The sequence below is a fragment of the Paramisgurnus dabryanus genome, chromosome 24 (genome assembly GCF_030506205.2).
Source record: "Paramisgurnus dabryanus chromosome 24, PD_genome_1.1, whole genome shotgun sequence".
Classification (NCBI taxonomy): domain Eukaryota; kingdom Metazoa; phylum Chordata; class Actinopteri; order Cypriniformes; family Cobitidae; genus Paramisgurnus; species Paramisgurnus dabryanus.
Window position 1 is genome coordinate 11488101 of NC_133360.1, and position 27363 is coordinate 11515463.

Below are 27363 nucleotides of genomic sequence, written 5' to 3' on the forward strand. Positions count from 1 at the left end.
AAATAGTAAATTTCCTAAAACAAAATTTTTTTAAACCCAGATGAAGCTCATTTTAGTATGACATTTGGTCCTCTTAACCTCTGTCCACATTTCATCTTTAACAGAACACACTGTATATTGACATGACCTTGCATTTTACTGGGACAGGTTTAACATTAAGCCTTGGCCTCTTACACCACCACTTGATTGGCTACGTCGTTTGGTATCCTGTGCCACACCCCACTGGGCCGTGCAGAAATCTCCCTTGCTATCTTGCCCCCATCCACCAAACCCACCCAACCTCTTTATCCACTCTCTCTCCTTTGCGCCAGCCTGTGTCTCCATGACCTTGCGTTATTAAATAGCTCTTATCAATCATTCTTGCCAGGGATGCCATCGCCTACCACATTAAAGAAGTCAGAGAAGTCTGGTTTCAGCAGCCCTGTGCCTACGCAGACCTCTTCCCCTCGAACGGCATTCACACACCATCATCGACCTGTCATTACAGGACCCAGAGGTGAGGTCCATAACCCTCTCCCCTTTAAACTGCACCACAGCTTACCCCTTTCAAAGCCCCTAACCTCAGTCGGAAAAAACTCACTGTCCCTCAAACCCGTATTTCTCCACACCACGTCCCTTTTAAGACTATGGGGTCTGATTTGTTTGATGTAAAGGTGGCTAAATTGTAACTTGTTAAAATCATGATGCTGAAGCAGAACCAGATCCCCGAGCATGACTTAGACGCAGGTTTGCGTGTAATCTAACGGTGGCTTTATCTGAGGATAGACTGGATCAGGTTATCACTGGCTATTGTCGCTGGCTGTGAATGGTTCTGTAGGGAAGGAAAGATCGTTTTTAATCAAACACTCACTCGTAAAGTCAGACAAATGCACAGCTGCTACAAATTCTCATATTTGCGCAGTTATGAGTTATAGCGAGAAAAATAAACTCACTCTTCCGTCTTGACTTACAGCTTTCACAAATTTGAAACACATTGTCCGGTATTCTCTGACTTCTATGCAAACGTCAGGGTTTGCTTATGAATGGTTACGAAATGTTTTAAAAAGTTCGTAATGTACGAACATTTATTATTATTATTCTTTAAGAACACTTTGTTTGAAAAGGTCCTCATGCTTTTGGTCACAATGTGGACCTCTATTTTAGTAATATTTTTTATTTACTGTATATAACTGTGCCAAAGGGCTCGTTTCCAACTTGAATTACTTAATATTCATTTATATGTTAAAATGGGAACCATGCAGCTTAATTTCTGGGCTATTAGTATATGGTTTGGAAGCCGAATAGCTGAATAACGTATTTTTTGCCCACGTGGACGCAAGGAGAAAAATGGAGTACGATTAAATATGTGCTGCCCTTCTTTGGGTCTGTGATTGATTTAAAGTAGCTGTGGCTTGCCTCCCTCTCCTTAAAAATGTTAGTGGATCTGGTAGGGTTTACGGGAGAAGGGCTGGGCAGTCGAAAAAAACATTTAAGAATATTTAAGTCTATCCTTCCTTTCAGTTGACTGTGTGACTTTCTAACACAGCTCTTCCCTCCCTCTTTAATGTTGTTCAGACACCCTGAAGGCTGAAGTGGGGACCTGTTGCTGATTGGGCCTTTTATTATCACCTTAGTTATTGTTTTGATAATCCACCATTCAAGGAAAGTTGGCAACCGTGGGGGGAAAAGAGGGGAAAAGGATCAGTGAACCAACACGATTTGCAAAGTGGAACTAATCCCAAGCCTTTTCTATTAATCGCGTAGCCCTCACACGGGGGGCGGCACAAAAGCGACGGCAGAGCCACGTACAACCAGCTGCTGGGGTCTGCCTCCTTTTCTTGCATTATTATCATTTCCATATTTGCTTTGGGAGATGTCAGCTAGACCTCCCTCAGACTAACTTCAAGGCCACCCACTACCTCTGAGACGTCATCTTCTGGTTTGACAACCGTCAGCAAGACTGCTTTGGTTCCAACTTTTGGACCAAAGTCCAGGTTTCTTTATTTGATGCAGTTTGGTCCCGAACGCAGTGGCGCCACTCTTACGAGAAGCAGCCCGCTGGTTAATAAAGCACAAAGACGAGTAATTTCTAAGGATCAGACGCTTCTCTTGGGGCTTCCGTGCTCTCCCGCTGTCTGTAGTTAAGCGCTTGTCTCCGAGCCTCTATTCTCCCTTTTGCACAGTTGTGTGTTCTGGTATTAGTCTCATCTCCACCCTTTTCAATTCATGAGCTCTTGCATGTCTCATTCAGCGCATTAATGCGGTTTTCCCCACACTCTACATGAATATTAAGGGATGTGAGACAGTGTCTCCATTTAGCGGCGCGTCTTAGCGTAGGAGGAATTACGGCATCCCACAGCCTTGCCAACGCAAGACATGGCCGAACTTTATTTACTTGCAATTTTCCGTTCAAATAACCACCATTAAATGAAAAAGTACATGAGCAAGAGCAAGCCATTTAGGTAATTGGCTATCGTTTCACAACAGTTAGATTCTGTCAGTGAGTAAAGAAGAAAAAACTAGTGAGCTAATTGAGTTGAACCTTTTGCATAATTGACATGGGAGGTTTCCTGAACCACTCCTGTGCAGTTGACTTGGGCTGGTAAAGACCCCATAGCAATGGTCATGGTTGAAGAGAACCAACAACTCCAAAATGATTTGAGGATCAAACAGGTAGACGCTTGGCCTCTCGGAGGTATATGCTTGACAAATAGTTGAAAATAGTTTTATTTGGCCAAGAGAGAATTCAAGAAACAAGTCCAACCTTAACATGCTGCCTCCAGATTAACAAAATGGTGCCAATTGGATCCACTTCTTAGAACAACTATGCAGGAACCATATGCTCCTCAAGTGTTTCATTAAATCAGTTCTTGGATTATGGATAGCGCCCATGAATTTCATCGAAGACGCCATTTAATGCCGTCTCTGGGCCGGTGGCTTTCCAAGTTCTGCTCCGGTTACATTGTTTGATGTGCTACACATACTGTGTGCTAGTAGTATGCACTGATCTGTGTGTTTATGGGTGTAAGCAGAAGCATCATACCCCTCAAACAGATGTGGTGTATGTGGACGTCCAAGGGTAGGATACACTGTGTGTTCTTCTGAAAGGGCGTGTCTTAGTGAGGGTCAGTCCATGCGGCAGAGCCTCTGCACACGGGGCTAATCCTGCAGAAGTGGTACGGTAAGATACAGCATGCGTACGCTACCCGTCCTCGTAAAAGTTTGCATTCCACCCCTAACGAAAAGATCCAGGGCATGAAGAGACGACGTCAGGAGAGGAAAGACAGCGAACGACACCAAAAAGAAGGGCAGGAGAGAGTCATCCATTCCATTATTACTGTAAATACAATGGCTACATCGCAGTCCCAGCGTCCAGAGTTTCCAGTCACCCTCTATTGACAGAGCCATAAATCAAGGGCCGAGCTAAGTGAATTACTGCAGCAGGGGGCTGTGGTTTTAACAATGTTTATGTAGTATCAGCTTACCATCTCTCCTCAAAGAGAGAGAGAGAGAGATTGGAGAGGGTGAGTGCGGAGTCTTATTAACTGCGCTGCGATACATCACTGGCTTAAAGACCCTGAGCTGCCGCACATCTCAGGCATTATACTAATAACCAATAACCGAATATTACCTCTATTAAGAGCCGCCTAATTAGATTGTGCCGGTTACAATTAAATACTTGATAAGGTTCGATCTATTAAAGGACTGTCATTCTCGGAGATCTGCGAAGGCCCGCCAGCAAGGTGCGGGAGAGGGGCCGATACATCAGCGGCAAGACGACTTTGTCTTTTATTGCTTGTATCAAACATGATGCCACTGGATGTAAAAAGGCAGAATTAGGTTTTGGCAGGACTGTCCAGGTTTATTGAATCTGGATGGCATGGCGCTAGTTTTCAAGTGGAGGGTAGCAACGCGCCTGGAGTTTAATCGGCCTGTGGATCTTTCAAGTGTTGTTAACTGCACATCTGGCTCTTACAGGGCCTTTCCATTGTTTCGAACAGGTGCATGCTATCATAGGCCTCATTCAGAGTACATTGCAGAGTCGATTTAATTTGACGTGCAAACAAGGCTGTGAGTCTATCGCAGTCTGCATATACAATAGGTGCAAATGGCAGAATTGTATTATTATTTCCTTTATCCCACTATATCAGTGCTTGCAGAAATAAACTTGGCATGTCCCTACTGGTTATGAGATACGCAAGACGTTGAACTATATGGACAAATGAGATTTGAGAGATACAAAAAAGTCAGTTTGAGGTCAGATCAAGTTGATAGCTGAACAATTGGCAGCCAGGTCAAACAGTTTGACATATTGAACAGTGTGCTTCAATTTCTCATAGTTTATTGACACCCTCTACATCACCTCGTATGAAAGTGTGCGTGTGAATATCTTGAACCAGTGAACCTGCAATAAAAGCGCTACATCCCCATCTGCATGAGCAATCCCACCAAGCATCATTTCTCCCCCAAATGCCCAGATTCTCTACTCAGTCGTCTGCTTTCTCGATACTTCTAACTCATTTCTTTTTCTCTTTCCAGCGAGTCCTCATGCCACGCCATCAAGTCTTCATTTCCCGACGTCGCCGATCATCCAACAACCCGGCTCGTACTTCCCCCACCACGCCATCCGCTACCACCCACAGGAGACGCTGAAGGAGTTTGTCCAACTTGTTTGCCCTGACAGTGGTCAGCAAGCTGGACAGGTGGGCTTCCTTAATGTAAGAAGGAGCATACACACATTCCCTTACCTTTTACTTACAGTATGTGTAACTATCCGGGGATCGAACTTACCTTTGTGTGGCTAACACAGTGCTCTGCCAGTTGAGCTACAGGAGCACTTAATAAGAGCACACACATAAAGCAAAACTTTACAGCGCTAACCATAATTCATAGCTGCATCTTAAGAAACAACTGCCTTACCTTGCGTTTATTTGCCTGCTTTTTTATTAGCCTCAAGCCCCCACCCCGTGTAGCCCACAGCATAAACAATTTGCACATACATGTCTCATAAATGACAATTAAAGCAATCAAGTCCGTAAAACTAAATGTTACATCATGGTATACATTGAAACTCTGGTTAAATGTACACTGCCCATATTCTACCTCATTCAGACTCGGTTTTCTCTGGGGAATGCGGGTAATAAATCCGATCCCTGTGATAGAGCGACCGGACTATGGGGTGCGGACGAACCGACTTGGTCATGACGGCCAGGGGAGAGACAGGCGCTGTTTGGGTCATAGATTATGAACGGTGAAGTGCGCAGAGCAGCAGAATTTTTTATGACTGGGAGCAGCAAGAAATTGCTGAGCACCACCACCACACTGATCCTTCCGATGTGCACGTGTGCTTGAAACAATCTGTATGTGTGTGTGCAAAGTCAGTGGGGTGTTTATACTGCTGGTCATATGTGGAGAGGGGACGGTGTATGCATTTGTTTCTAGAATGACTAGTGGACTAATCTGTATAAACATTTGTTGAGATTGTCTCAACATGAAAAGGTTGTAACAACAAATACGTAATGCATTTTATTGTATATGGCTGTATGGGTGGTGCGTTATAGAAGATGACTTTAAAGGGATAGTTCACCCAAAAATGAAAAATTGAACATGAAATGCATCTTTATGCTTTTTATTTCCTTTCTCCTACTTTCCAGCCCAACGGGAGCAGTCAAGGGAAGGTGCACAACCCGTTCCTGCCCACCCCCATGCTGCCTCCACCTCCACCTCCCCCTATGGCGCGACCCGTGCCCCTGCCCGTGCCGGACTCCAAACCTCCCTCGACCTCCACCGAGGGAGGGGGCAACTCCCCCACCTCGCCAAGTGAGTCCCCAGAGTATTTCATTTTAAACCTATCTCGGGTTTCCCAAGCGTGTGTAAGTCTATCCGAAGTGTTTTTCGTAATGAATAGCATTTCCCATCCACCATGCGTGCCGTCTATGTCAAACTTCAGCTAGCAAGCCATTTTCTCAACAGTTGCATTGATATAATATTGATATTGGGCCTGTGTTTGTGTGTAATTCTCGCCACAGCCTACTCCACACCGAGCACGTCTCCCGCTCAGCGCTTTGTCAGCGTGGGCCCAAGAGACCCCAGCTTTGTAAATATCCCTCAGCAGCCTCAGGTGAGTACACACACTGATCGAAAATCCCTAAAAGTACATCAAGAGTCCTTGAGATCCATCATAAGGGGCTTTTTGGGCCGTTACGCCGGCTCTAACCATTTTAACGCGAGAGCTCGTAGCTGATTTATCGCATTCGTAATTGGCATGTTCTTACTCGGGTTCTGCTGTACGGCAGTCACAGCCCTGATTTATACCCCTCACTTCACTTGCATACGACATACTGTAGGTTGTCATATGGTACAGTTAACTTAAATAAAGCCGTTGCAGCCAGACAATTAATCGGAAATTTGGCCGTTTTGCAAACCTAATCCTATTAACAATGTTGCTGTTAGTAAATAATGTAAAAAATTTTACTGAATTTAAAGTGTACGTAGTCGATAGCTTTTTTTCTTTAGCTTTTATTGTGATTTTAAATCATAACCTTTTAACGATCTCAAGACGTTACTTTTATTTTTATTTGTTATGTATCTCAAGTATATAAATAATTTATATGTTAAGCACTTTGTGTATGAAACGTGCTACATAAATAAATTTGCCTTGTATAGAATGACCCCCCCCCCAAAAAAAAAGTAAAACAGCATTTTACAAAAAGTTTAATTTTAGAAGGTTTAAATAACATAAGAATAGATTTATCGTTTAGCATTTAGCCTACGCTTTCCATTAGCTTAAAGATATACGCCGTGGAGAGAACAATTGGTTTGAACTAATGCAATGAAATTTGTAGAGCGTATGTGTGGCTAATGGTAGTCTTAATACGCTTCAGCTATATGGGTCAACCACTGTTAAATACATTTATAAACATCAAGACCGCTCCGTTGATGTACATAAACTTGTACTTGTATTGCATTCGTAATGTTAATGTTTCTGAAATGCCTTTGCAACCTTTAACTTTAGTCCTCACGCACACACTTAATCTCATCTCGGATGACAAATGCAGTTTGTACCGCCACCTGCACTATCCCAAAGAGGTCCGTTTTAAATACTGCAAAGATGATACTGCACTCATAGAGCAAATGCTAAAGAAGAGATTGGAGCTGTGTGTGCGTGTGTGTTCGTGTGTATGTGTGCGTGTGTGTCCAAAGCCCTGCAGCAGCCTTCCATCGATTTATTGACTGTGTCGCAGGCCGCAAGACACGCATCTCCCAGTAGAGTGGAGGCAGGTGTTTGTCAGGCCGGCTGGATGGAGAGGAGGGTGGATGTGGGGGGTTGTTATTATTTATTGTTTGTATTTATTTATTACTTCTTCCCACCTCCCTCTCTCTCTCTCTCTCTCTCTCTCTCTCTCTCTCTCTCTCTCTCTCTCTCTCTCTCTCTCAAATTTACTAGCTTACAGACAGTAACCTGTGTTGCCGTGCCGTGTTTGTGTTTTGGTTTAGTTTCGATTAGTGTAAATTGTGTATCGTTAAATGTGTTGCATATTAAAGCAAACTGATCGGTTGTTGTCTATGTTGATCAGATGGAAACTTCCTGTCTAAAGGGGGTTGCACACCGGACGCGCAGCTCAGTGCCGTTCTAAAAAAACAGAACACATTGCTTTTTATGAGTGTACGACGTCTGTCCGCTGTGACTAAGGACACTGCTCAAATCCCTGTAGCACCACTCACATAGTTTAACATTAAATAACATCATATTTGTCCCAAATCATTAGCGATTTACATTGGCTGCTTACGTATATTTTTCATTTTGAAGTAGAGGCTCTCTGACTAAGCTTGCACTATTTTATGTGCACTTCCGGTGTACGATACCTCCGAGTTGTCTTAGATGCGACTCGACACAGCGCATCCAGTGTGCGACCCCCTTAACAGTGCATTCACACGGGGTGAAAGCGTTAACAGTTCTCATTCACTTTTAATAGGTGACTTCATGCATTGCCGAACGACATTGTGGGTCAATGCTGTTGCTCACGGCAGAAGTTGAACATTTCTCAACTTTTAAAGCGCCAACTCGTGCATCAGCCAATCAGATCGCCTTATGCAAAAACCTAGTGCGAGCCAGCCAATTACATTTATGCAAGAACGGAGCATGTGTTGCGGCCACTGTGATTGGCTGTTGGCCACACTTTAGACAAGCCTTCCGTCAAGCGTTAGCGCTTTCGCTCCGTGTGAATGTACCGTAAGGGGACGATCCATAGACTGTAAAAAAAGATGGACGAAGCAACATCGCCTCCCTCCATTGTAATGAATTGAAGCCAAAAATGTCGCCGCCATGTTACATAAAAACGTTAGTTTGGAGCCAAGGCATGCGCAGAAGGAATTGTCCGTGGAGCCAAAATTACTAGCTAAAATTAAACGTATCACAAAAATGAACAATTGAACATATATCAGCGTGATCTCAACTACCTGAAAGGACCAAAACCATCTTTCAGAAAGTGTAAATCATTTTTTTATTTAGAGCAGAGTCCCATTCGTTTGAATGAAGGGGGCAGGGTTTATGACCTTTAGTGCAGCCAGCCACCAGGGGGCGATCAAACAGCCAGCGGCTTCACTTTTCAAGACTTATGAGGCACACCCGGGCCGATCACATCAAACGCGTTAATGGCAGTTGCTGGCGCCTTTTTTGAATGGTCTTCTATAGGCAGTGAGCGTTATGCGCGCTGTTTATGCACTGCGGACGCCTAGCACTTTTTCGCCGTCATTCATGTCTTTCCATTGTCCAGTCGAATGAGGGGAGAGGCGGGCCTTCCGTTGTGGCGACGGAAGTTTACAGTTGTTTGGAATAACCGGATTGCAGTCCCCTGAGCAAGCGTCCCCTTTTTAAAGTTTCTGCTAATATGACAGTTAAAGGCTCTCTGAGCGAATCTGCGAGACGTTAGTTATTGTTGACGTTTGAAACTGTTTTCAAACAGACGGAGCGTAGCTAACTCCTCCCCCTCCCTTCCTTGCTTTCATGAACGCGCCCAACCCCCACCCCCAAATCTTTTTTGTCGTTTATTGGCTGGAATACTTTGTTTTGTTTTGTGATGCTAGGTTTGGCCATTTGTTGATATTGCCGTTTGTGAAGCCTGGGCTGTCTACAGAGATCGCGTTTTTTTACAGTTTGATCAGCGGACAGGCAGCAAGCAGATAGTGAGGAGATGTTTCCGATATGTAACAAAAAATGTTTTATGGTCTAAAACGCTTCAATTCGCTTAGAGCACCTTTAACAGCAAAAGAGTGCACGCGCTTCAATATTTGACTGACAGGACAGCTGCCTCTGTGGTTTCCAAGCAATAAAAAAGCTGCGCGTTTCCACACATTTAAAACGCGTTTGGTGTGATTAGCCCCTAACACTGAAAGGTAACGGTTTGTATTGTGTTACAGATGAAATAAAACCATGAAAAATAACTAATTAGCTTTATTTATTTTATAAATGTGACTCCAGGTTAAAGTCTCATAATCTAAATATGAGGAGCATCAAAGTTTGGTTTCACATTAATTTCAATTTTTGACATGATCTTAATCAATATTAAAGATATCAAGATTATATTTTTACAGAATGTTCTGTGATGATTTTATGTAGAAAATCACCAAAATTACTTTCACAGACTGGGTCACTGTTCTCAGATCAGCTCTGTAAGAAGTCCGCCGAGTGCGGTCACCCACCGTGTCAGTAAACCGTAAGGCTCTGTTTAGCCAGACAGTGACTAGACGTGATGTTATATTAAAGCACTGTATGGCCATATTGAAAAGCCTGTGACCCCACGGCAGGGTTCGGTCGCACGATTTCATCAGTCTCATAAGCTGGTGCAGACCACCCCAAGGCGGCGAGGACAAAAGTAGCCCACGGAGGGCGGCGTGTTATAAAAGAAACCGAGAGTGACGTGCAGACGAAAACGATGTGACCCTAACAGTAAACATTCCTGCCCGCCTAGTCATGGTAACCAGGAGGAGAAAGCAAGATGGGACAGTATGATGGAGGGTCTGTCACGGGAGGAGGGGTGGGTTTTGAAAGGGAAGGATAGGAGGGTGGCAGTGCCCTCAGGGGTTGGCAGCCATGGGAGCTGTTGGCGATTGCCCTCTGAGATGGTGAGGTTGGCACCACATGCAGGGATATAGTGGGGCGGGTAGGGATGGTACCCTGGGAAGGGGCATTTCTCACACATTTACGCACATGTTCAATAATAGCCACCATCTGCATGTGTTACATGTGTCAGAATTAATTGTCTTGAGATTGGAAAGATTAACTTCAGGGGAATAATACGAAATTGCGTGACCCAGTCTGTGCCAACTCAACTAAAACCATTTTTTTGTGATTTACTATTTTCTACATAATCTCATAATACATGAACCCTAGCATAACAGTAACAAGTAGTTGTGTTTTGACCAATCTTGAAATAAATGTCCTCAAGCTCAAGACAAGACAAAGACCTTTAAAAATAGTCTTGAGTACTACAATACGTGTGCAGGCCTGTAATCTGCGTTTAATTGCGCAGTGTGCGGAGACTGCGGCCTGACCCCGGTCCCAAAGCGGTGCTGATATGGCAATGATTCATAAACAGCGTTTTTAATCAAAAGTCTCCGGGAGGAACTCGCCGTGTGATGGGAAGCACAGATAGGCAGCGCAGTGTGACTCACACACACACACACAGGCTGTAAATCGGCCCTGTTGAGACTAGGACGAAAACTCCAACACCCTTGGCTTTTATTCCCCTCCTATAAACGTTAGCATGCGGGAGAGATAACATCCGTAATTGACTCTTGTCCTCTGTGTCTATTTGGCGTAGTTAAGCATCCGCGGAGATGTTCTCACAAAATCTAATGATTATTACCCGAATTCCTAATAAATTTTCATTCGCCAGACAAAGAAACCCAAAAAAAGATTGCGGGAGGAGCGGCACATCCCTAATAGCGTTGTTAAAAGCGAATTCTAACTCGGAATGGAATGGTCAGCGTTTTGCAATCGATGTGTGAGCGAAGACGATTCATGTGCATTTCCTCTACGAGCCAGAAGAGGGCAGACTGCCGGACACACAAATTAATTATCCAAGATTGATTTCAGCTCTGTGCTCCGTGTCACACCACCAGAAAATCACAAGCTCCCGTTTCTGTCGGAGCTCATATAGGCTTCCACATACATACACCTGCCAATAAAACCACACAAACCCTTTACACAATCCTTTCTGTCTGATGATACTTTAAGGGTACAATTATGAATGCCACCATCAACTTAAGTATAGAGCTTCATATACATTGCGTTTCTTGATCGTGTTTCATTTATGTGTACTACACTGTCTGCATTTAATATTATTAAAGGAAAACACCACAATTTTTCAATATTTTACTATGTTCTTACCTCAACTTAGACAAATTAATACATACCTATCTTTTTTCAATGCGTGCACTTAATCTTTGTACAGCGTGTCGTGAATGTGTTAGCATTTAGCCTTGCCCCATTCATTCCTTAGGATCCAAACAGGGATGAATTTAGAAGCCACCAAACACTTCCATGTTTTCCCTATTTAAAGACTGTTACATAAGTAGGTATGGTGGCACTAAATAAAATGTGCGATTTTTTTTGCGCATAAAAATGAGAACTACATTTTATGGCGGGAGAGCACTTAGTGATGATGTTACTGTGCCTGAAGGTCGAAGTGCTGCAAACTAAGTGCTCTTCTGCCATACAATATAGTTCTCATTTTTAATCCCCTTAAATCACTGTTTTATATGTTTGGTGGCTTTTAAATGTATCCCTGCTTGGATCCTAATGAATGAATGGGGCTAGGCTAAATGCTAACACATTCACGACGTGCTGTACAAAGATTAAGTGCACGCATTGATAAAAGATAGGTATGTATTCATTAGTCTGAGTTGAGGTAAGAGCATAGTAAAAAATTGAAAAACGGTGGTGTTGTCCTTTAACTATTCAGTTCAAATGATTAAAATATCAAATAAGTTTTAATTGCCGCTGACTTCAAATTTTATTTAAATTAGTAACGAACTTCTCCGATAGTTTTAGATGTGTATATCCAGTTAACAGTAACGTTGGAAAAATCGTCAACAATCTGCATTTTTCTTGTAATCGTTCAGCCCAGCGTATACGTTTATATCCCACAGGTGTGAGCTGTTTGTTTGGGGTCGTCTAATGGACCGCCGAGCTCCGTTTCCTTTTTTCACGGCGTCTGATGGCGAAATGTAAATAAATAATGTAGTAAACGTCTGCAGGCTCCCGCGGGACGCTGTAATACGTGGCTGGGCGGTTTGGGTTGGAGATGGCTTTTATAAGCACTGCTCTCCAGGCCCGGGCTGGTTTGCATTACATGAGGCTGAATTCCTCCGAGATGACACTCATCCTCAGGCACTTTAGCGTGGCCGCTGACTCAGCACTCCTGCGAGCTGATGAGATTACTCCTGCCATTGACAGGGAGTTAAAGGACCAGACGAAGATTCCCAGCCCCGTCCCTCTATCACTCTCTCTCTCTCTCTCACAGATTGTGCACTACTACAATCTCCTCTGATCTCTCTATTTTTCGGACTCTCCTCTACCTAGCTTTCACATTCTCGATTTCATTTTGGTGGTGATGCACTCCATTTCAGTTTGTCTCTCCATCTGTTTACCGTTGCATTGTCTTTTCTTTTTTTTGCATGTGTGTATATTTAAGGCATGTACTGTATATGAATTATCTTGTATTGCTCTAGCAGATGTGCCGTAATGTGCTTGTATTTGCATGAGGTAATCTCCCCTCCGCCCCATCCTTTCGCTACATTAAAACAGCTTTCACCTTGGAGGCTTTCAAACGGGACACTTAGGCTATTGATGGGTGGAGAGTACAGCGATCTATCCGTCAATTACAACCGCTGACGTACGTCCTTTAAAACCAACCCTACCGACGTCGAGAGGTCCGATTCATTTGAGTGAATAGGTGTGCCGGGACACTTCATTTCAATGAGCTGGTCAACTTTGTGAGGAGTCATCAATCTATGGTGTTTCTAGAAGTCATGGTGTTGTTATGAAGTACTTAAAGCTTTTATTGCTAAATTTGAAATTGTATTTAACTATACACATTGCATTATTACACATACTCATAAATGCAGAGATTTGTTTGCTAACTATTATTGTGACCACTCGCGTGTCGATCTAGTTGTAGGCATTAAAATGACTTAAAGAGCACCTATTTCATTGCTCAAAAAACTTTATTTTGTGTATTTGGTATAATACAATGTGTTTGCGTAGTTTATGGTTAAAAAATACCTTACATTTTCGTAGCTCCAGATATCCATGTCTTCCTGAAACGCACTGATTCATGTACAAAACTCATCGATTTAAAAAGCTCTGTGTCTCTGATTGGCCAGCTAATCTGTACGTTGTAATTGGCCTGAATACCTCTGACGTCAGCAGGAAATGTGACGCTCCTTACCATGTTTAAAGGATTCGCTCACAATGCAATGCTAACAGGAGTTAGCTTACAGGCTGTGAGTCCGAAGCGGAAGGAATTATGATAATGTCGGTCTTGTCTACGTCACCAATCCATGTCCGTGTTTGTTGTAGTCCAAAAAAAAGAGATTAACTCGCGTCGTCGCTTACTTTGGGGGTTTTCCATTTTGCGTATCGTTAACATGTACTAATACTCACTTACACACCAAAATAAAATAAAATCGTGAATCGGACCATTGGTGCTTTTTAACTATAGATGGTTTCAGCCGTAACAACATAAACAAGCGGCTGTCGTGGTCCCCACGTAACTTCCGGTAAACTCCTCTAAGAATAAATAACAACAAAGTTCTTTAAACATAGTTTATTTATATAACAAGCAAAAAACAACACATAGATTACCTAGGAAACCAAAACATTTGTTATTTTCGACGAGGGATTTGTTCAAGAGATCAGTTTAGCAACTAGTCAGACAATAAAAAAAAAAAAAAACGAAACCGGAAGTAAAGTTCGGATCCAGACGTGTATCGCATCAGCGCCCGTGCGTCCGATGAAACGGTCTCTACATATAACTTTCCTGCAAAAATGAACCACACCATGTGTGGTGACTGCATGGGTGGCCCTAACTTTTAGAAGAAGGCAATGCTCCATTAAGCGAAGACTTGGAGATGTTTATGTGCTCAGCGCGTCGTCGTTTGAACAGACGGATGTATCGTCCGTCTCGTGTCTCTCTCTGCACGACTCGCAGCTCATGAGACGTCTGGTTCTCTGGGTTTAGTTTTTGTTTGCCATCTCTTGTTCTCTCTTTAGATTTCCCGCTCTCAACCTTTCACTTCGCTTTTCTTTGGCCCGCAGCGCAATTCGGTCCCCAGAGTAAGTTCAAGAGCATAGGGAGGTTCAATCCCACAATTCCTTCTTCCTGCACACCCCGCAGCTGCACACCAAGGCCTTGACCCTTCATGTGTTTACCCTTCCTCACGGTATAGACCACCCCAAGAACCAGCGGACCCACCCAAACAGAGCCTCGCCTGAGGAGAAATACGGTCCTGGGTTCGGAAAAGGTGGCGAAGAGAAAACCGAGGAAACACTCGAATGGAAGGCTGCGGGCCAGGGAGTGTGGTTGTGGAGTGAGGGGGAACGAGGGTGTAATCATCTAACCACACAAAAGCACCATGTACTGCTCTTAACTGTCTATGGAAACACCAGGCGAGGGAAAGGAGGTTTTTGTGGTTTGCACCTCACTCCCTCATTCTTGGCTATGATGAGCAAACAGCCACTAGAAGGGGACGTGTCGAGCACTGGCCGTTTGTGGTCGCCCCATATACCAATTTATTTCGCATCACGTGGCCAAAAGAAAATATGGCTTTTCGTTTTCGTTTTGGCGTAGCTCAGGCTCCTCAGCAATGGGTCTCTTGTTTTTTGTTACGAGTTTGGTGTCAACACTCTCCTTACACTGTTTTAAAGTTTGCCAGTACTGTTGGAAAAAGTGATCATCGTTTTACTCTGGGTACATTTTAATACCGATCTGGGTTCTGTCACCCCTAATTAAATCTTAACGTCATCCATTAGTAGAGAGTCTATAAAACTGATGTGTGCGAAACCACTTTCATTTCTCTGGCTCTTTGAAAGACTTTTTTCAGTGAAAAGATATATTAAAAGTACTTATTATGCATCATACTGACCGTGAAGTATTTTTGTTTTAATGCTACTGCGTTGTTTTCACAGTAGTTACAAAACACCGCCCTTGTGGAAAACGAAAGAATGACAGGTTGTAATTTCACACCTCCGTCTGTCTCGCTGTCCTCCACCATCCTGCTTACCACGTATCTGCAGACTAAATCACGACTGTCAGCACACGCCTCTGTGTTGTAACATTACCCCACCGTCCACAAAGTTACGGGGAATATCGAAGAGCGCTCTCTGTGCAGAGAAAGTCTCGTCAGGACAGGGGGCGGGGGGAGGAAAAGTTTCAGAGCGGTCGAGCCGATAGACAAAGACACGAGGAAGCTGCACTGCACCGAAGCGCAGAAGTCCAGAGTCAGCAACTTCTATTGATTAAAAACTAACCTTCCAGTTTCTCCGCTGCGCTTGCGGTGAGCAATAGAATTTAAACGAGCCGTACGCCCGAGTCCACCATGTGAACGTCTGGGACATTTCCAACCTGACTGAATCCACTCTATCTGACAACTGAGAATGATTGATCTAATTGTTTTCAACTATATCAAGTCATTTACCATAGTAGCCCTAATACATTTCTGTGAAGCATGGGCTGGATATGAATGCATTGTAAAGCTATACCTTAAAATACGGTACACATTGAGACCTGTTATATCTTATATCAGAAATCATTATTATCACAGTGATAGCACTCATATTTGTATATTTACATATTTATTAGGTTTTTCATTTTTAGTTAAAAGCTTGAATTTATTATTATGCAGCTATATAAAGTTTACCTATTGTCCTCGACAGCTTTACCCGAGTGAAATATTTGCAAGTCGGCAGAATATTTGCAACCATAACATTACTGAAAACCTTTGTTTTTCGAGTATTTGTGTATATATCACCAACGTTTTAATATACATTAACGTTTTGCACTTGGCAGACGCAGTGCATATACATTTTTATTCGTATGTGTGTTCCCTGGTATCGAACCTATGACCTTTATGTTGGTAACGCTATGCTCTACTAAGTGAGGTACAAGACCAAACACATATTGAAGACATAAAATAACCTTTATTATTAATAAATAATTATTAGTAATTATAAAATAATAATTAATAATAGTTAAATAAGGAATAATTGACGACGGGCTGTTGAATTATAAGAAAATAATGCACACAGAAGGTGGTAATGCGGCATGACGCGAAGTGCTGTTACACCGCGAGTGTGCATTATTTTCGAATAATTCTAATTTTGCATTTATATTTTTATTTATATTTTTAAGTCATTTTAAAGGTTAGGTGTGCGGTTTAAAAAAAATAATAAACACCCTTGGAACATTTCTCAGCCAATCAGAATACAGCATTCAACAGCCCCGTGGTATAACAAATAATAAATATGTATAAATAATCATTAATAAAATTATATTTATTATTAATAACAATGATTATTAATAATATTGTGTGTTATTGAGGAATAGAGTGCGGCAGGGATGACGTATTTTTGTAGGCCAACCGGAAGTTAGTGGGACGCTTCCAGAGACACACATTTTGTCCAACAAATAAATCTTCACGGATGAATACAAATATTATGAATTTTGAAGTGCAAATGCAGTTATTGGAAATATAAAAAGCCAAATTTTGACTTCAAATTGTACAATTTTAAAATGTTATAAAAGTTCATCTGTGAAGACTAACTTGTTAGACAAAACGTTTAAGTGTCATAAACTTTTGGTAAATACAGAGCTTATTTTTTTTGCGATAATCCAAAAGTATGGAAAAATAAATAGGCTTTTTTGCGAGGGAACCAGCGTCCCACTAACTTTCGTGTTGGCCTACAAAAATACGTCATCCCTGCAGCAAAAATCTATTATTCAATTATTTTTTGAAGAATTTTTTTATTAATTTTTGAAAATAATAAAAAGTATAAATTATTTAATTATTAAATATTTGTATGAAATTAAACATTAATTAAATATAAAAAATGTTATTAATAATACATATTAAATTATTTTATTAATAATAATTATGGTTACTTTGTGTATAAAATATGTACCAATATTTTGACTGATTTCAACTTAAAAGGTGGACTTTTAGCTTTTTTCTGATTGGCTGAAGACCTGGTAGGCTTAATTAATCGTGGCTGTTTATTGGTGGAGAGTGTGTCTGTATACCCATGAGCTGGACAGTAGGAGGAGTATGAATCACTGCATGCATTGCACGCCTGTTTGTCTGTAGCAGGGACTAAACGGAGCGAATCATTGGAACAGAACCACCATCAGGACAGAGAAAAGCGAGAATGGAGCCAGGGATGTTGAAGGAGAGAAGGAAAGAGAGACGAGCAGAGAAGCTTGCTAATGATAGTCACGTATACTACTGTCTGGTTGTCCCTGGCAACCAGACATGATGTAACACCACCATGAACTTGAACTCGGTAGGAGGAGGGAAGTTGGAAAGGGGAGGAGAGAATAGAGTCAGAGAGGGAGTGGAAAAGCGAAGGGGGGGGCGAACGACACTTGCTCACTTGCTGGAACCGCGAACAATGGAGTGAAGCGATCAATAAGCCCATTTCACTGAAAGATTACAGGGGTGCAGTGGGCTAACCTCAGCACTCGAGCCCACCGACGGCATTTCTTTGGAAAGCTCTGAAGTGACAGAGAGAGAGAGAGAGAGAGGGAGCAGATGGGTAGGATGTAGAAAAGGAACAATGTTAGCCGAGCTGCAAAAGGTCGGGCAATGTGATGGAGGCCACTACAGAGTCAAGCACCATTTTACCACGTTTTACCACACTGACAGAAGAGCAGATGAGAAAAGAGACAATTTCTTCATTGAAATATTTGTTGGGGAATCATATCCCCTTAAAAAGTGTTGGCATGATATAACTTATGCATAGTTTCAAGGTGTTTGTGCACCATTTTGGTTGCATTTGACAAACCTTAAAGTAACACGCTGACTTTTGGGTATTTTAGCATATTCACCGTATCCTCCAGAGTTAGATAAGTCCATACATATCCTTTTCTTCATCGTGCGTCCCGTAACTCTGTCTGACGCACCCACCGCTAGCCTCCCCCCCAAAAAAAAATATTTTTTAAATTTCAATTTTATTGTGACTTTAATGGGACACTTTTTTTCGAAAATATTTTCATTTTTCATCTCCCCTAGAGTTAAGCATTCTATTTTTACCGTTTTGGAATCCATTCAGCCGATCTCCGGGTCTGGCGCTAGCACTTTTAGCATAGCTTAGCACAATCCATTGAATCTAATTAGACCATTAGCATCGTGCTCAAAAATGACCAAAGAGTTTTGATATTTTTCCTATTTAAAACTTGACTTTTCTGTAGTTATATCGTGTACTAAGACCGACGGACAATTAGTTGCGATTCTCTAGGCAGATATGGCTAGGAACTATACTCTCATTCTGGCGTAATAATCAAGGACTTTGCTGCCGTAACATGGCTGTGATATTACACAGCAGCCGAAAATAGTCCCCTTAGTTACTTTCAATGGAAGGGGACTATTTTCGGGCACTACGTTATATCATTGCGCCTCCTGCAACCAATTGAAACTCTTTGGTTATTTTTGAGCGTGATGCTAAAATGGTTTTATCAGATTCAATGGATTGTGCTAAGCTATGCTAAAAGTAGTACCGCCAGACCCGTAGATCGTCCGAAAGGATTCCAAAACGGTAAGAATCAAATGTTTAACTCTAGGGAAGTTGGAAGACTTTAAGACTCAGATTGTTTGAGGTGTACGGAGACATTGAACAAAACTCACCAGCCGTTTTCCTCTGTTTTGTTGTTTCAGTGGTACCTGGGCTAAAGACTTTTGACACGGACCGGCCGCTCCAGAGGTCTCATGACCACCCCCACTGTCTCCCCTCAGTACGACCCGCAAAACATGTACACCAGTCTGAACAGAGAGAAGCCACTTGCTGCCCCAGTACTGGACAGACCCACAGCATGGCTCCAGCAGAACCCCGCCCAAGCCCTGGAATCAAGAGGAATCAATTCAACTCGCTTACACCCACTTACTATATATCTATATAGTCCATATGTATTCTTCCATATGTATGGTTTATATGCCTATATTCATATATAGTATAGCTGACCAGCTCTTCTGAGGGTGGAGCTTGATAAAGAAGAGCTTTGTTTTGTCGGAAACATGCACGATTTTTGTTTTACTTTTCGTTGGTTTCGTTGGTTTTGTTCGGTTCACCCTCACAAACAGACAAGGAAAACGCAACACGTCGCAAATCAAAGAGCTTCCCTCATCCGTGCCTGAGGCTGATGAAGACGAGGGGCAATGAGAGCCAAGCCTCTTCTGTCAATTCAAACTCAGTGCAGTCTATGGCCAAGGGTTCGAGCCCACAACCACCTCCAGGCCGGCAAGCTCTGCCTTCTCCTCAATTGTGTTTTAATGGATCTATCTGGTTTCACACCGGTGAACGTTGGCGGTTGGCGGGCACGGAGGTTTTACCTGGGTCAGATACCACCAGCTTAAATCTCATCCTTGACGACTTCTTTGTGTCTTCTGGCCAGGACCATTTCCTCCCTTTCCACCACCACCACCATCATCATCTTCATCAACACCACCATCTTAAATCAAACTCAAGGACTCAACAAGACCCTCACCCTCCCATTCTTTGTGTTGTTTTCTGTCAACTCGGGGCAGGCAATGAAGAGCTCATGAATAGTGATGTTTGATCAATCAGGTCATTTTACGGTATGCTAACGTTCGGAAATGTTTCCTCTCTCGGAGGCATCTTCACTTGTTTTTCGTAAACCATCGCGGTTATTTCTACAAAACCCCAGCTACAGGTCTGTCGCATGCTGCAGAGAAAACAAAGGGTCGAGTGAAGGTTTGAGCTTCCATAAACTGATCGAGGTGAACCGTGAATATTGAATTGAGGAAAGTGCAATTTCGGTGGAGAGATGTTGGATTGTTAAATATCTTTGTAAGATAGATTGTTGAAGCGATTGTCGAAAAGTATATATAAATATATATATATTTTTCTTCCTAGTCCGTTCACACCTCCGGGACTCTAAAATAATGGGGTACAAAAAAGAAAAACGTAAAACAGAACAAATAACCTTGTGAGAAATAAGGGGAGCTATAATTGCTTTCATGTTGTTTTTTATGTGTTTGTTTGTTTGTTTATCTTGTAAATTTGTTAGTATCGTAGATCAAATATCCCTTTAAGAACTATCACCATTTAAACAATCATTTTTGGGCGCTTTGATAGTTTGTTTTTTCAAAACACTAAGATAATTAACTTATTTTATTGAAGCACATAGTCTAGGGGGAAAAGAGCCGTTACGGTTTCTTGCGAACCAGAAACGTAAAACGAAAGTGAAAACGTAAAAATCAACTCCTTCCTTTCTGCCTCAAAGGTCGTCGAAGCTTTTCCGAAAGCTGTCTCAATGAAGCACTTCACGTTTATAGTTGTCAATACTAAGAGTGAAATTTCGAACATACTGAAAGGACTTCTCTCCAACACTTCTGGAAGTGTTAAGTATAAAAATGTGAAGATCAAAACCGCTAAGTGAACACATTCATACAACAAAGCTTTTCATTTCCCTGGCATGCAATTTTTGATACTTAAGTTGCTCTATTTTTTTATTTACGTTTCAATTTTAACGTTCGTTCGTTCGTTTCCTATACAAAGCATAAATATATACATATATATACACTTACAGCCGACTCATCCACCGTCGATCAAAGCTCAGTAAAGATGAAAAAATAAAATAAAATAACCTGCATGTTCTAGTGTTAGTGATAAATTTTTACATAGATTACGTAGAGTTAAAGTAGTGTGGAAAAATATCGTAATCCCAACATCAGGCACTTGCCGATAAAGTATTCGTTTGATCCCTTTAAAAGGGAATTTTTACTGCTGTTCTCACAATCAGCCAGCTAAACATCTCTCTGACTCTTCTCATCTTGTCGTCATTTCTTTATTCCCGTCAGAACAATCATTTTCATGTCTCGAGCGTTATACGAATTTCATTTCCGAAACAATTCCACATCAATGTGCCTTGAGCGATGGTTTAGTTCAGAGATGTTGCACAAGCTGCAGTGTGGAGAATATCTTCTTACCCAGTCACCCCACCTTTCATTGCGAGTAACTAAGAGCGGCCCTCGAAAAAAGAGCGTTTTCGAAAAGCGAATTTGTCGTAAATTGTTCGCGTTATGGGGCATACACACCAAACGCGAGTTTAACAATTTGCGCGAGATTACATACAAAGACGTGATCAGATTCGCCCTCGCGCGGGGCGATGCGAATGGCGCGGCGCGTTTGGCGTGAAAACATGCGCTATTCGCCTCAAACGTGTCTTCATCCAAGTTGATATTCAACTCAAGCGAAAAATTTGCATGACACGAAGTTAAATCCCGCGAGTAATCTAGAGCGAGTAACGCGATGCCCCGCGTTTGGTGAATTTGAAATCGCGCAATGGATTCGAGAAGAGATTCGCACTTATGAACACTAATGATAATATTTAATGTTACTTTGTGAGATTTACCTGTCACTATTATTGGCCCCTTGTCAGTCGTCGTCAGTGTATTTGAACGAAGCATCCAATGCTGTACAAGACCTTAAATATAATCAGTCGAAAGTCAATCATTTGCCCAAGTATTTGTATGAAATATGGGTAATACTGCGATTGTGTGTCAACATTACACTTACAACATCAATCCCATCCCCTCTCTCATCATATTGTTGATTTAACACTAATGTATCTATATTTATGGATGTTGCTGCAATTTCTAAATCGAGTCGACTACTTTTTCTTTTCAGTCTTCCTGTGTTTTGTTTTGTTTTGTTTCCGGGTGAAAATGAGGAAAATAATTGATATGCAATACTTGCTTGCACTCATGTATACATTTCACTTTTTTATTACTTTATATGAAAGAGTGTTGACAGGTTTGAGTGTCTAAACATCATATCCACCATAAGTAAATGTGACATGGAAGATCGCCGTCAGCCTCACTTGGGTTTCTTTGCGTTTGACGTATAAAAGACTATCAGTGTTTTTTTTTTCGAGAACCTTTCGAGTCTTTTTCCGGTCAGAAGCCTTAAACAAGGAAACGTCATTACAAGCATCGCATTTTTGACAAGAGCGAAAACGTCCAGGACAAGAATATGCCCACTTTTTGTGTACATTTTGACAAGTTCCATGTTAGATTCATTGTTTACTTATTTTTATTTCTATTGCTTATATCGTTTAAGAAAAAAATCGATGGGAACGACGTTCCCGGGAATCTGATGTGATTTGTAGTTACACTTGTATGGGTCTGTTTTGTTTTCCAGCGTGACATTTTTTGTCATTGTTCTTGCCTACCCTATAGAAATGAGTTGGGCATTACTTAATTGTCTGCACTAAATATAAAATGATGACAAAAAAATGAAAAATCACACGAAAAAGCTTCCAGGGCTTAAAAGAGCGAAGGGAAACATGATCGCACGGAAACTTTTATCTCTCACGAAAGCCGAGCAACGAATCAACGAAATTGGCTGTGTGTGTGTGTGTGTGTGTGTGTGTGTAAGATAATGACAAAATTGCACCCTTTTTCAAGAAAGACAAAAAAGAGAAAAAGAATTTAAAAGCAATAGTTTGGGCAGTCTGTTTTGTTTTCGTGTCGTGCGTGTAATTTAGTTTTTTGGTACAAAGTAAAGATGATGTGCGAGATCTGAACAAACGCAAACGATAGATAAAAGAGAGTCAGGGTGAGCGCACCCGAGTATGGGAGCTTTGATGTTTGTATATTGTATAGTTTTATTAATTACACTGATTTTAAAGCTGCCCTATTTTATAATGCAGGACTTTTGTAACATTGATTAAATGAGGAAAAACTAGTGTTGTGAATTTCCTGATTGTTTGTATTATGGCCACATGAATAGAACTGGTTTGTTTGTCTTCTGGGAAACTGGATTTAAGTTGAAAACTTCCTGTTTCCTATATATTGTTTTTGTTTTCTTTTCTTTATTTTTGCTTTTTGTATGTATTTAAAGACTTATTACTTTTGATGGTATAGAAGTATTCCTATACTTGAAAAGTGTAGGATGCCGAGGTGAAAACCCCCATTGTAAATGGATGTTACAAGTATGCTGTATGTTTTGAAGGTTCTTTGTTGCATCAGTGTTGATGAAGCTAAATCTAGATCATTCTGAGGATGCCGGTAAGAGAGCGTTTTTATGCATTTTAAAATTAGTTTTAGGCAGAAGGTATTGACATAGACCGCCAAAGGATGCCCCTATTATAAATGCATCTAGGCATCTTTTTGTGTTTACCATTCCATGCAGGAAAATAAACCGCTTGATATGCAACATGATTCTTTTTCTTTTCAACTTATTCATCATCTTTCACTATCAACCAGTAACAACGCATGAACCTTAGATGGCTGAACAGCGTTCTGAAACACATACACAAATTACAAGAAAAGGTCAGTGACTATAGATCATCAATGAAGCCATAATGTTGGGTCATTTTCAACCCAGCATTCGGTCAGCCATTAAAGTTAGGTTAAATAACAACCTGACCGTTTTAGGTTTGTCCTTTTTGACCCAACGCCGAGTTGAAAATAACCCATATGTACATGTAAAGATTTAGCATTAACTTCATGTGGTGAAAATTTCTCACTTACTTTTTTGAACTCTCTGGCAGTTTTATGCACATGTGAGGCCATCAAGTCCAAACATGCAGCACAACTCATGCGATGATCATTAGTGCTGGTTTGAATGCTATACAAGCAAGCGCACGTCACACACGATGTGGGTGATGTTCAGGTATGAGGTCCACACATTTCAATCCTGCAAACTAACTGAAGCATTCATTACCACCACTCCAATGCATATCATATATTACACACATTTCTTGAATTTTTCATCCCATTTTGTAACATGGGACAATCTACAGGTCTTTCACCGTGCTTCTGGTCAGCATTTTGTCTAGCTTATCTTGAGTCACAGATTATGAAATAATAATAATTTGTGGCAAGCGGTTTATCAAATTCTCATCATAACACTGTAAATAGTGAAAGTTGGATTAAGTTTTGAAGTTACTTCAATTGACAGCACTTAAACAAATTAAGTTTTATCAACTTAAATGTTCTCACTTTAAGTTGAAAAAGTTTTTTTCACTTTAAGTTAAATATTTTAATTTAAGAAAAGCCTTATTTTTCTCAGTTTAACTGAAAATTTTAAGTATAAAGTCTTAATTTTCTTACTTTAAGTGAAAATTTTTATCTGAAAAAGCTTTAATTTGAAAAAGCTTTCATTTTCTTACTTTAAGTGAAAATTTTAAGTTGAAAAAGCTTAAATTTTCTCAGTTTAAGTAAAAAATTTTAAGTTTAAAAAATCTTTAATTTGAAAATTTTAATTTGAAAAAGCTTTAATTTTCTCACTTGAAGTAAAAAATTTAAGTTTAATAAAGCTTTAATTTTCTCACTTGAAGTAAAAATTTTAAGTTTAATAAAGCTTTAATTTTCTCACTTTAAGCGAAAATTTTAAGTTTAAAAAGCTTTCATTTTCTCACTTTAAGTGAAAATTTTAAGTTAAAAAAATTCTTTAATTTTCTCACTTTAAGTGAAAATCTTAAGTTTAAAAAGTTTTTAATTTTCTCACTTAAAGTGAACATTTTAAGTTGAAAAAGCTTACATTTTTAGGTGTTACCAATTGAATTAAAAAAATTAACCTTAGATTTTTCACTTAAAGAGTGTTTTCAATTGAAGTAAGAATTTAAGTTGACCCAACTTTCACTTTTTTACAGTGTACGGAAAAATATCTTACATTTTTTAACGTACACCTTATACAATATGGTTTCCCTTTACGAAAAGATGGTATACATTTTCATAATCAATGGCCCTTTTGATGCTATCAGTATGAGATGACCAAATAATTCAAAAATGCAGATTATCTTACACGAGAGGAAATACTACGTTTCATTCATTAATATTAACCCCTAAAAAATAAATGTAATATTTTTCATAAGGAGTGAAGTTCTGCTTGTCCTAAAACAGGGTTGAAAAAAGTCCTGCAAATGTAGGCCTTTAGCATTTTTATGTCCCCATTTTCGTGGGCATTGTATTGATACCTTTTTAAAAAAAGAGAAAGAATTGAATGATTAAAGGGGGCAGAAATATGGCTTTTCATCAGGGTAATATTTTTTCAAAACAATTCAAGCCAAAACCAAAATCTAGATGCGTCCTTTTTTAAAACTTGTCTACATGTTTAACTAGGGGTAGACCATATTTATTTCTGACGTGACCCATATTTTGCTCTGATTTGTTTATACCTCTCTGTATTTTTGCGTGATACAGGCGAGTGACAGGTTGGCACAACAAACAGCATGCCGTGTTAACACATGTCTGCTGGATCTAAAAAGTAGAAAGAAACATCTACGCTATCAGAAAAATGGTTCCAGCTGTCACTAGGACAGAACCTTTTCTATTGGGAAAAGTACACATACATATCTGAGCCTAAATGGTACATATAAGGACCTCTTTAAAGGGTACTTCCCATATTGACAGCTTGGGACCATTTTTGTGCCTCCCCATTGTACGCAACCAACATCCGTCATGCATAACCCCAGCATGTTTCAATCGCAGTCAGCCAGCATTGCTCAATTTTGTTGAATCATTCAAGGTGCTGATAAAGTGGAGGCAAACCGGAAATGAAGAGCGTTACGAGTGACCCCGCTTTCTGATAGCATAGCAGTCTAATCTGCATGAGAACTATGCACTGATCACACGCTAATAATCTAGTCAGAGTTTGGTATCTATTTCCAACCTGCGCCTTTGCCTTCCAGTTTTTTTAATACGACTTATATCGAAGGAAAAACGAAAACAAACGCAAACCAGCATTTTACCTGATATATTGAAAAAGATCAAATGTAGTGCCTGTGAAAACCTGTATTATATTGCTCTTCTGAATATCGAACACCAGTTAATAGTTTGTAATCGATTTTCTCAACACCGGTAGCCTTTGCCGTCTCTCAGACCCTTCTGATAATAACTGTCAATAACCACACACTATAACTTGCATGCACTTCCATAATCACCTAGTTAACTGTTATGAACATGACTAAAGATGATCATGACTAAAGATGATCATGACTAAAGATGATCATGACTAAAGATGATCATGATTAAAGATGATCTACTGTATACAAAAACTTAGCAAAGCAACTTTAGTCTTTATAAATCCTCCAAAAGTCTCTCTTTCTCTTGGTTGTTTACTACAGTAACTGTTTACTTTCCTCTACAAGGTTTACTGCTATACATTTACAGTAAAATTACAATCCATGCTTGAAAACCGGACTTAAAACCACATTAAGCTTATGCAACCAACTTGTTCAAGATGGTCTACCATGACCTAACTTTGAACCAGCAAGAAATCAGTTATCATATTTCAAAACATGACAGCCTGGTTTCACAGACAAGGCTTAGGTTAAGCCAGAATTAATTAAATTATGACATTTAAAGGTGCGCTGTGTAACTTTTAGTAGGATCTCTTGACAGAAATGCGAGATATTATGCATAACTATATTATCAGTAGTGTACAAAGACCTTACATAATGAACTATATTGTTTTTATTACTTTAGAATGAGCCGATTTTATCTTCATCCACCGCGGGTCACCTTACAAGGAAGTCGCCGCTATGTTTCTACAGTAGCCCTAAACGGACAAACGGTCCTATGTAGAGCGAGTTTTGTCACTACGTTGTCGCAGACGATGACGTGTTTGTCCTGTTGCGGCTACCGTAGCTTCTCTATGCGTTTCGAAAGGGAGGGGTGAGCTTTGGACCGAGCAGTTGGTTGCAATTCGCAATCTCACCACTAGATGCCGCTAAAATCTACACATAGCACCTTAAAGTAGCTTTTATAAATGTGATTTAGAATACTGCGATGCATCTTGAGATAACAATGGCGCTGATATATTTTAAGACATGTCAGGGCAACAGTTTTTTAGCCGGGGACTAGGTTTACCCAGTAAGCAATTTTGCACTTAAAAGACATCCAACTGTACGTTCACACCGTCAAAAATGTCAATAAACGCTCTGGCTGCCCTGCCAACGACGCTTATAGAAATAAAGCAGTGGGCGCTCGGATGCAATTCTCTCTGGAATCCTTTACTGATTTCCAGTGGTTGCCGCCGAACCACGTCATAGCTCATTACCATAAAGTTGACCTGATTTCAACTCTCATCGATGCTCACAGCGTCCAAGACGCGCCGCTGTTCGCCGGAGCTCACCGGCT

General features: G+C 40.7%; 1 protein-coding gene across 11 annotated transcripts in view; it reads left to right on the forward strand.

The window, feature by feature from the left end:
- Positions 1-23439, forward strand: part of nfia (nuclear factor I/A) — a 170762-nt gene extending 147323 nt beyond the window's left edge. For 4 of the 11 annotated variants that reach the window (XM_065245191.2, XM_065245202.2, XM_065245209.2 and 1 more), the window contains 5 exons: positions 368-496; positions 4519-4697; positions 5634-5799; positions 6009-6100; positions 18913-23439. In XM_065245191.2, coding sequence (XP_065101263.1) covers positions 368-496; positions 4519-4697; positions 5634-5799; positions 6009-6100; positions 18913-18927 — 581 coding nt within the window. In that variant the 3' untranslated portion in view covers positions 18928-23439. The remainder of the gene's footprint in view (positions 1-367; positions 497-4518; positions 4698-5633; positions 5800-6008; positions 6101-18912) is intronic. The other 7 variants (XM_065245214.2, XM_065245226.2, XM_065245232.1 and 4 more) reach the window with 2 other exon arrangements.
- Positions 23440-27363: the final 3924 nt, after the last annotated feature.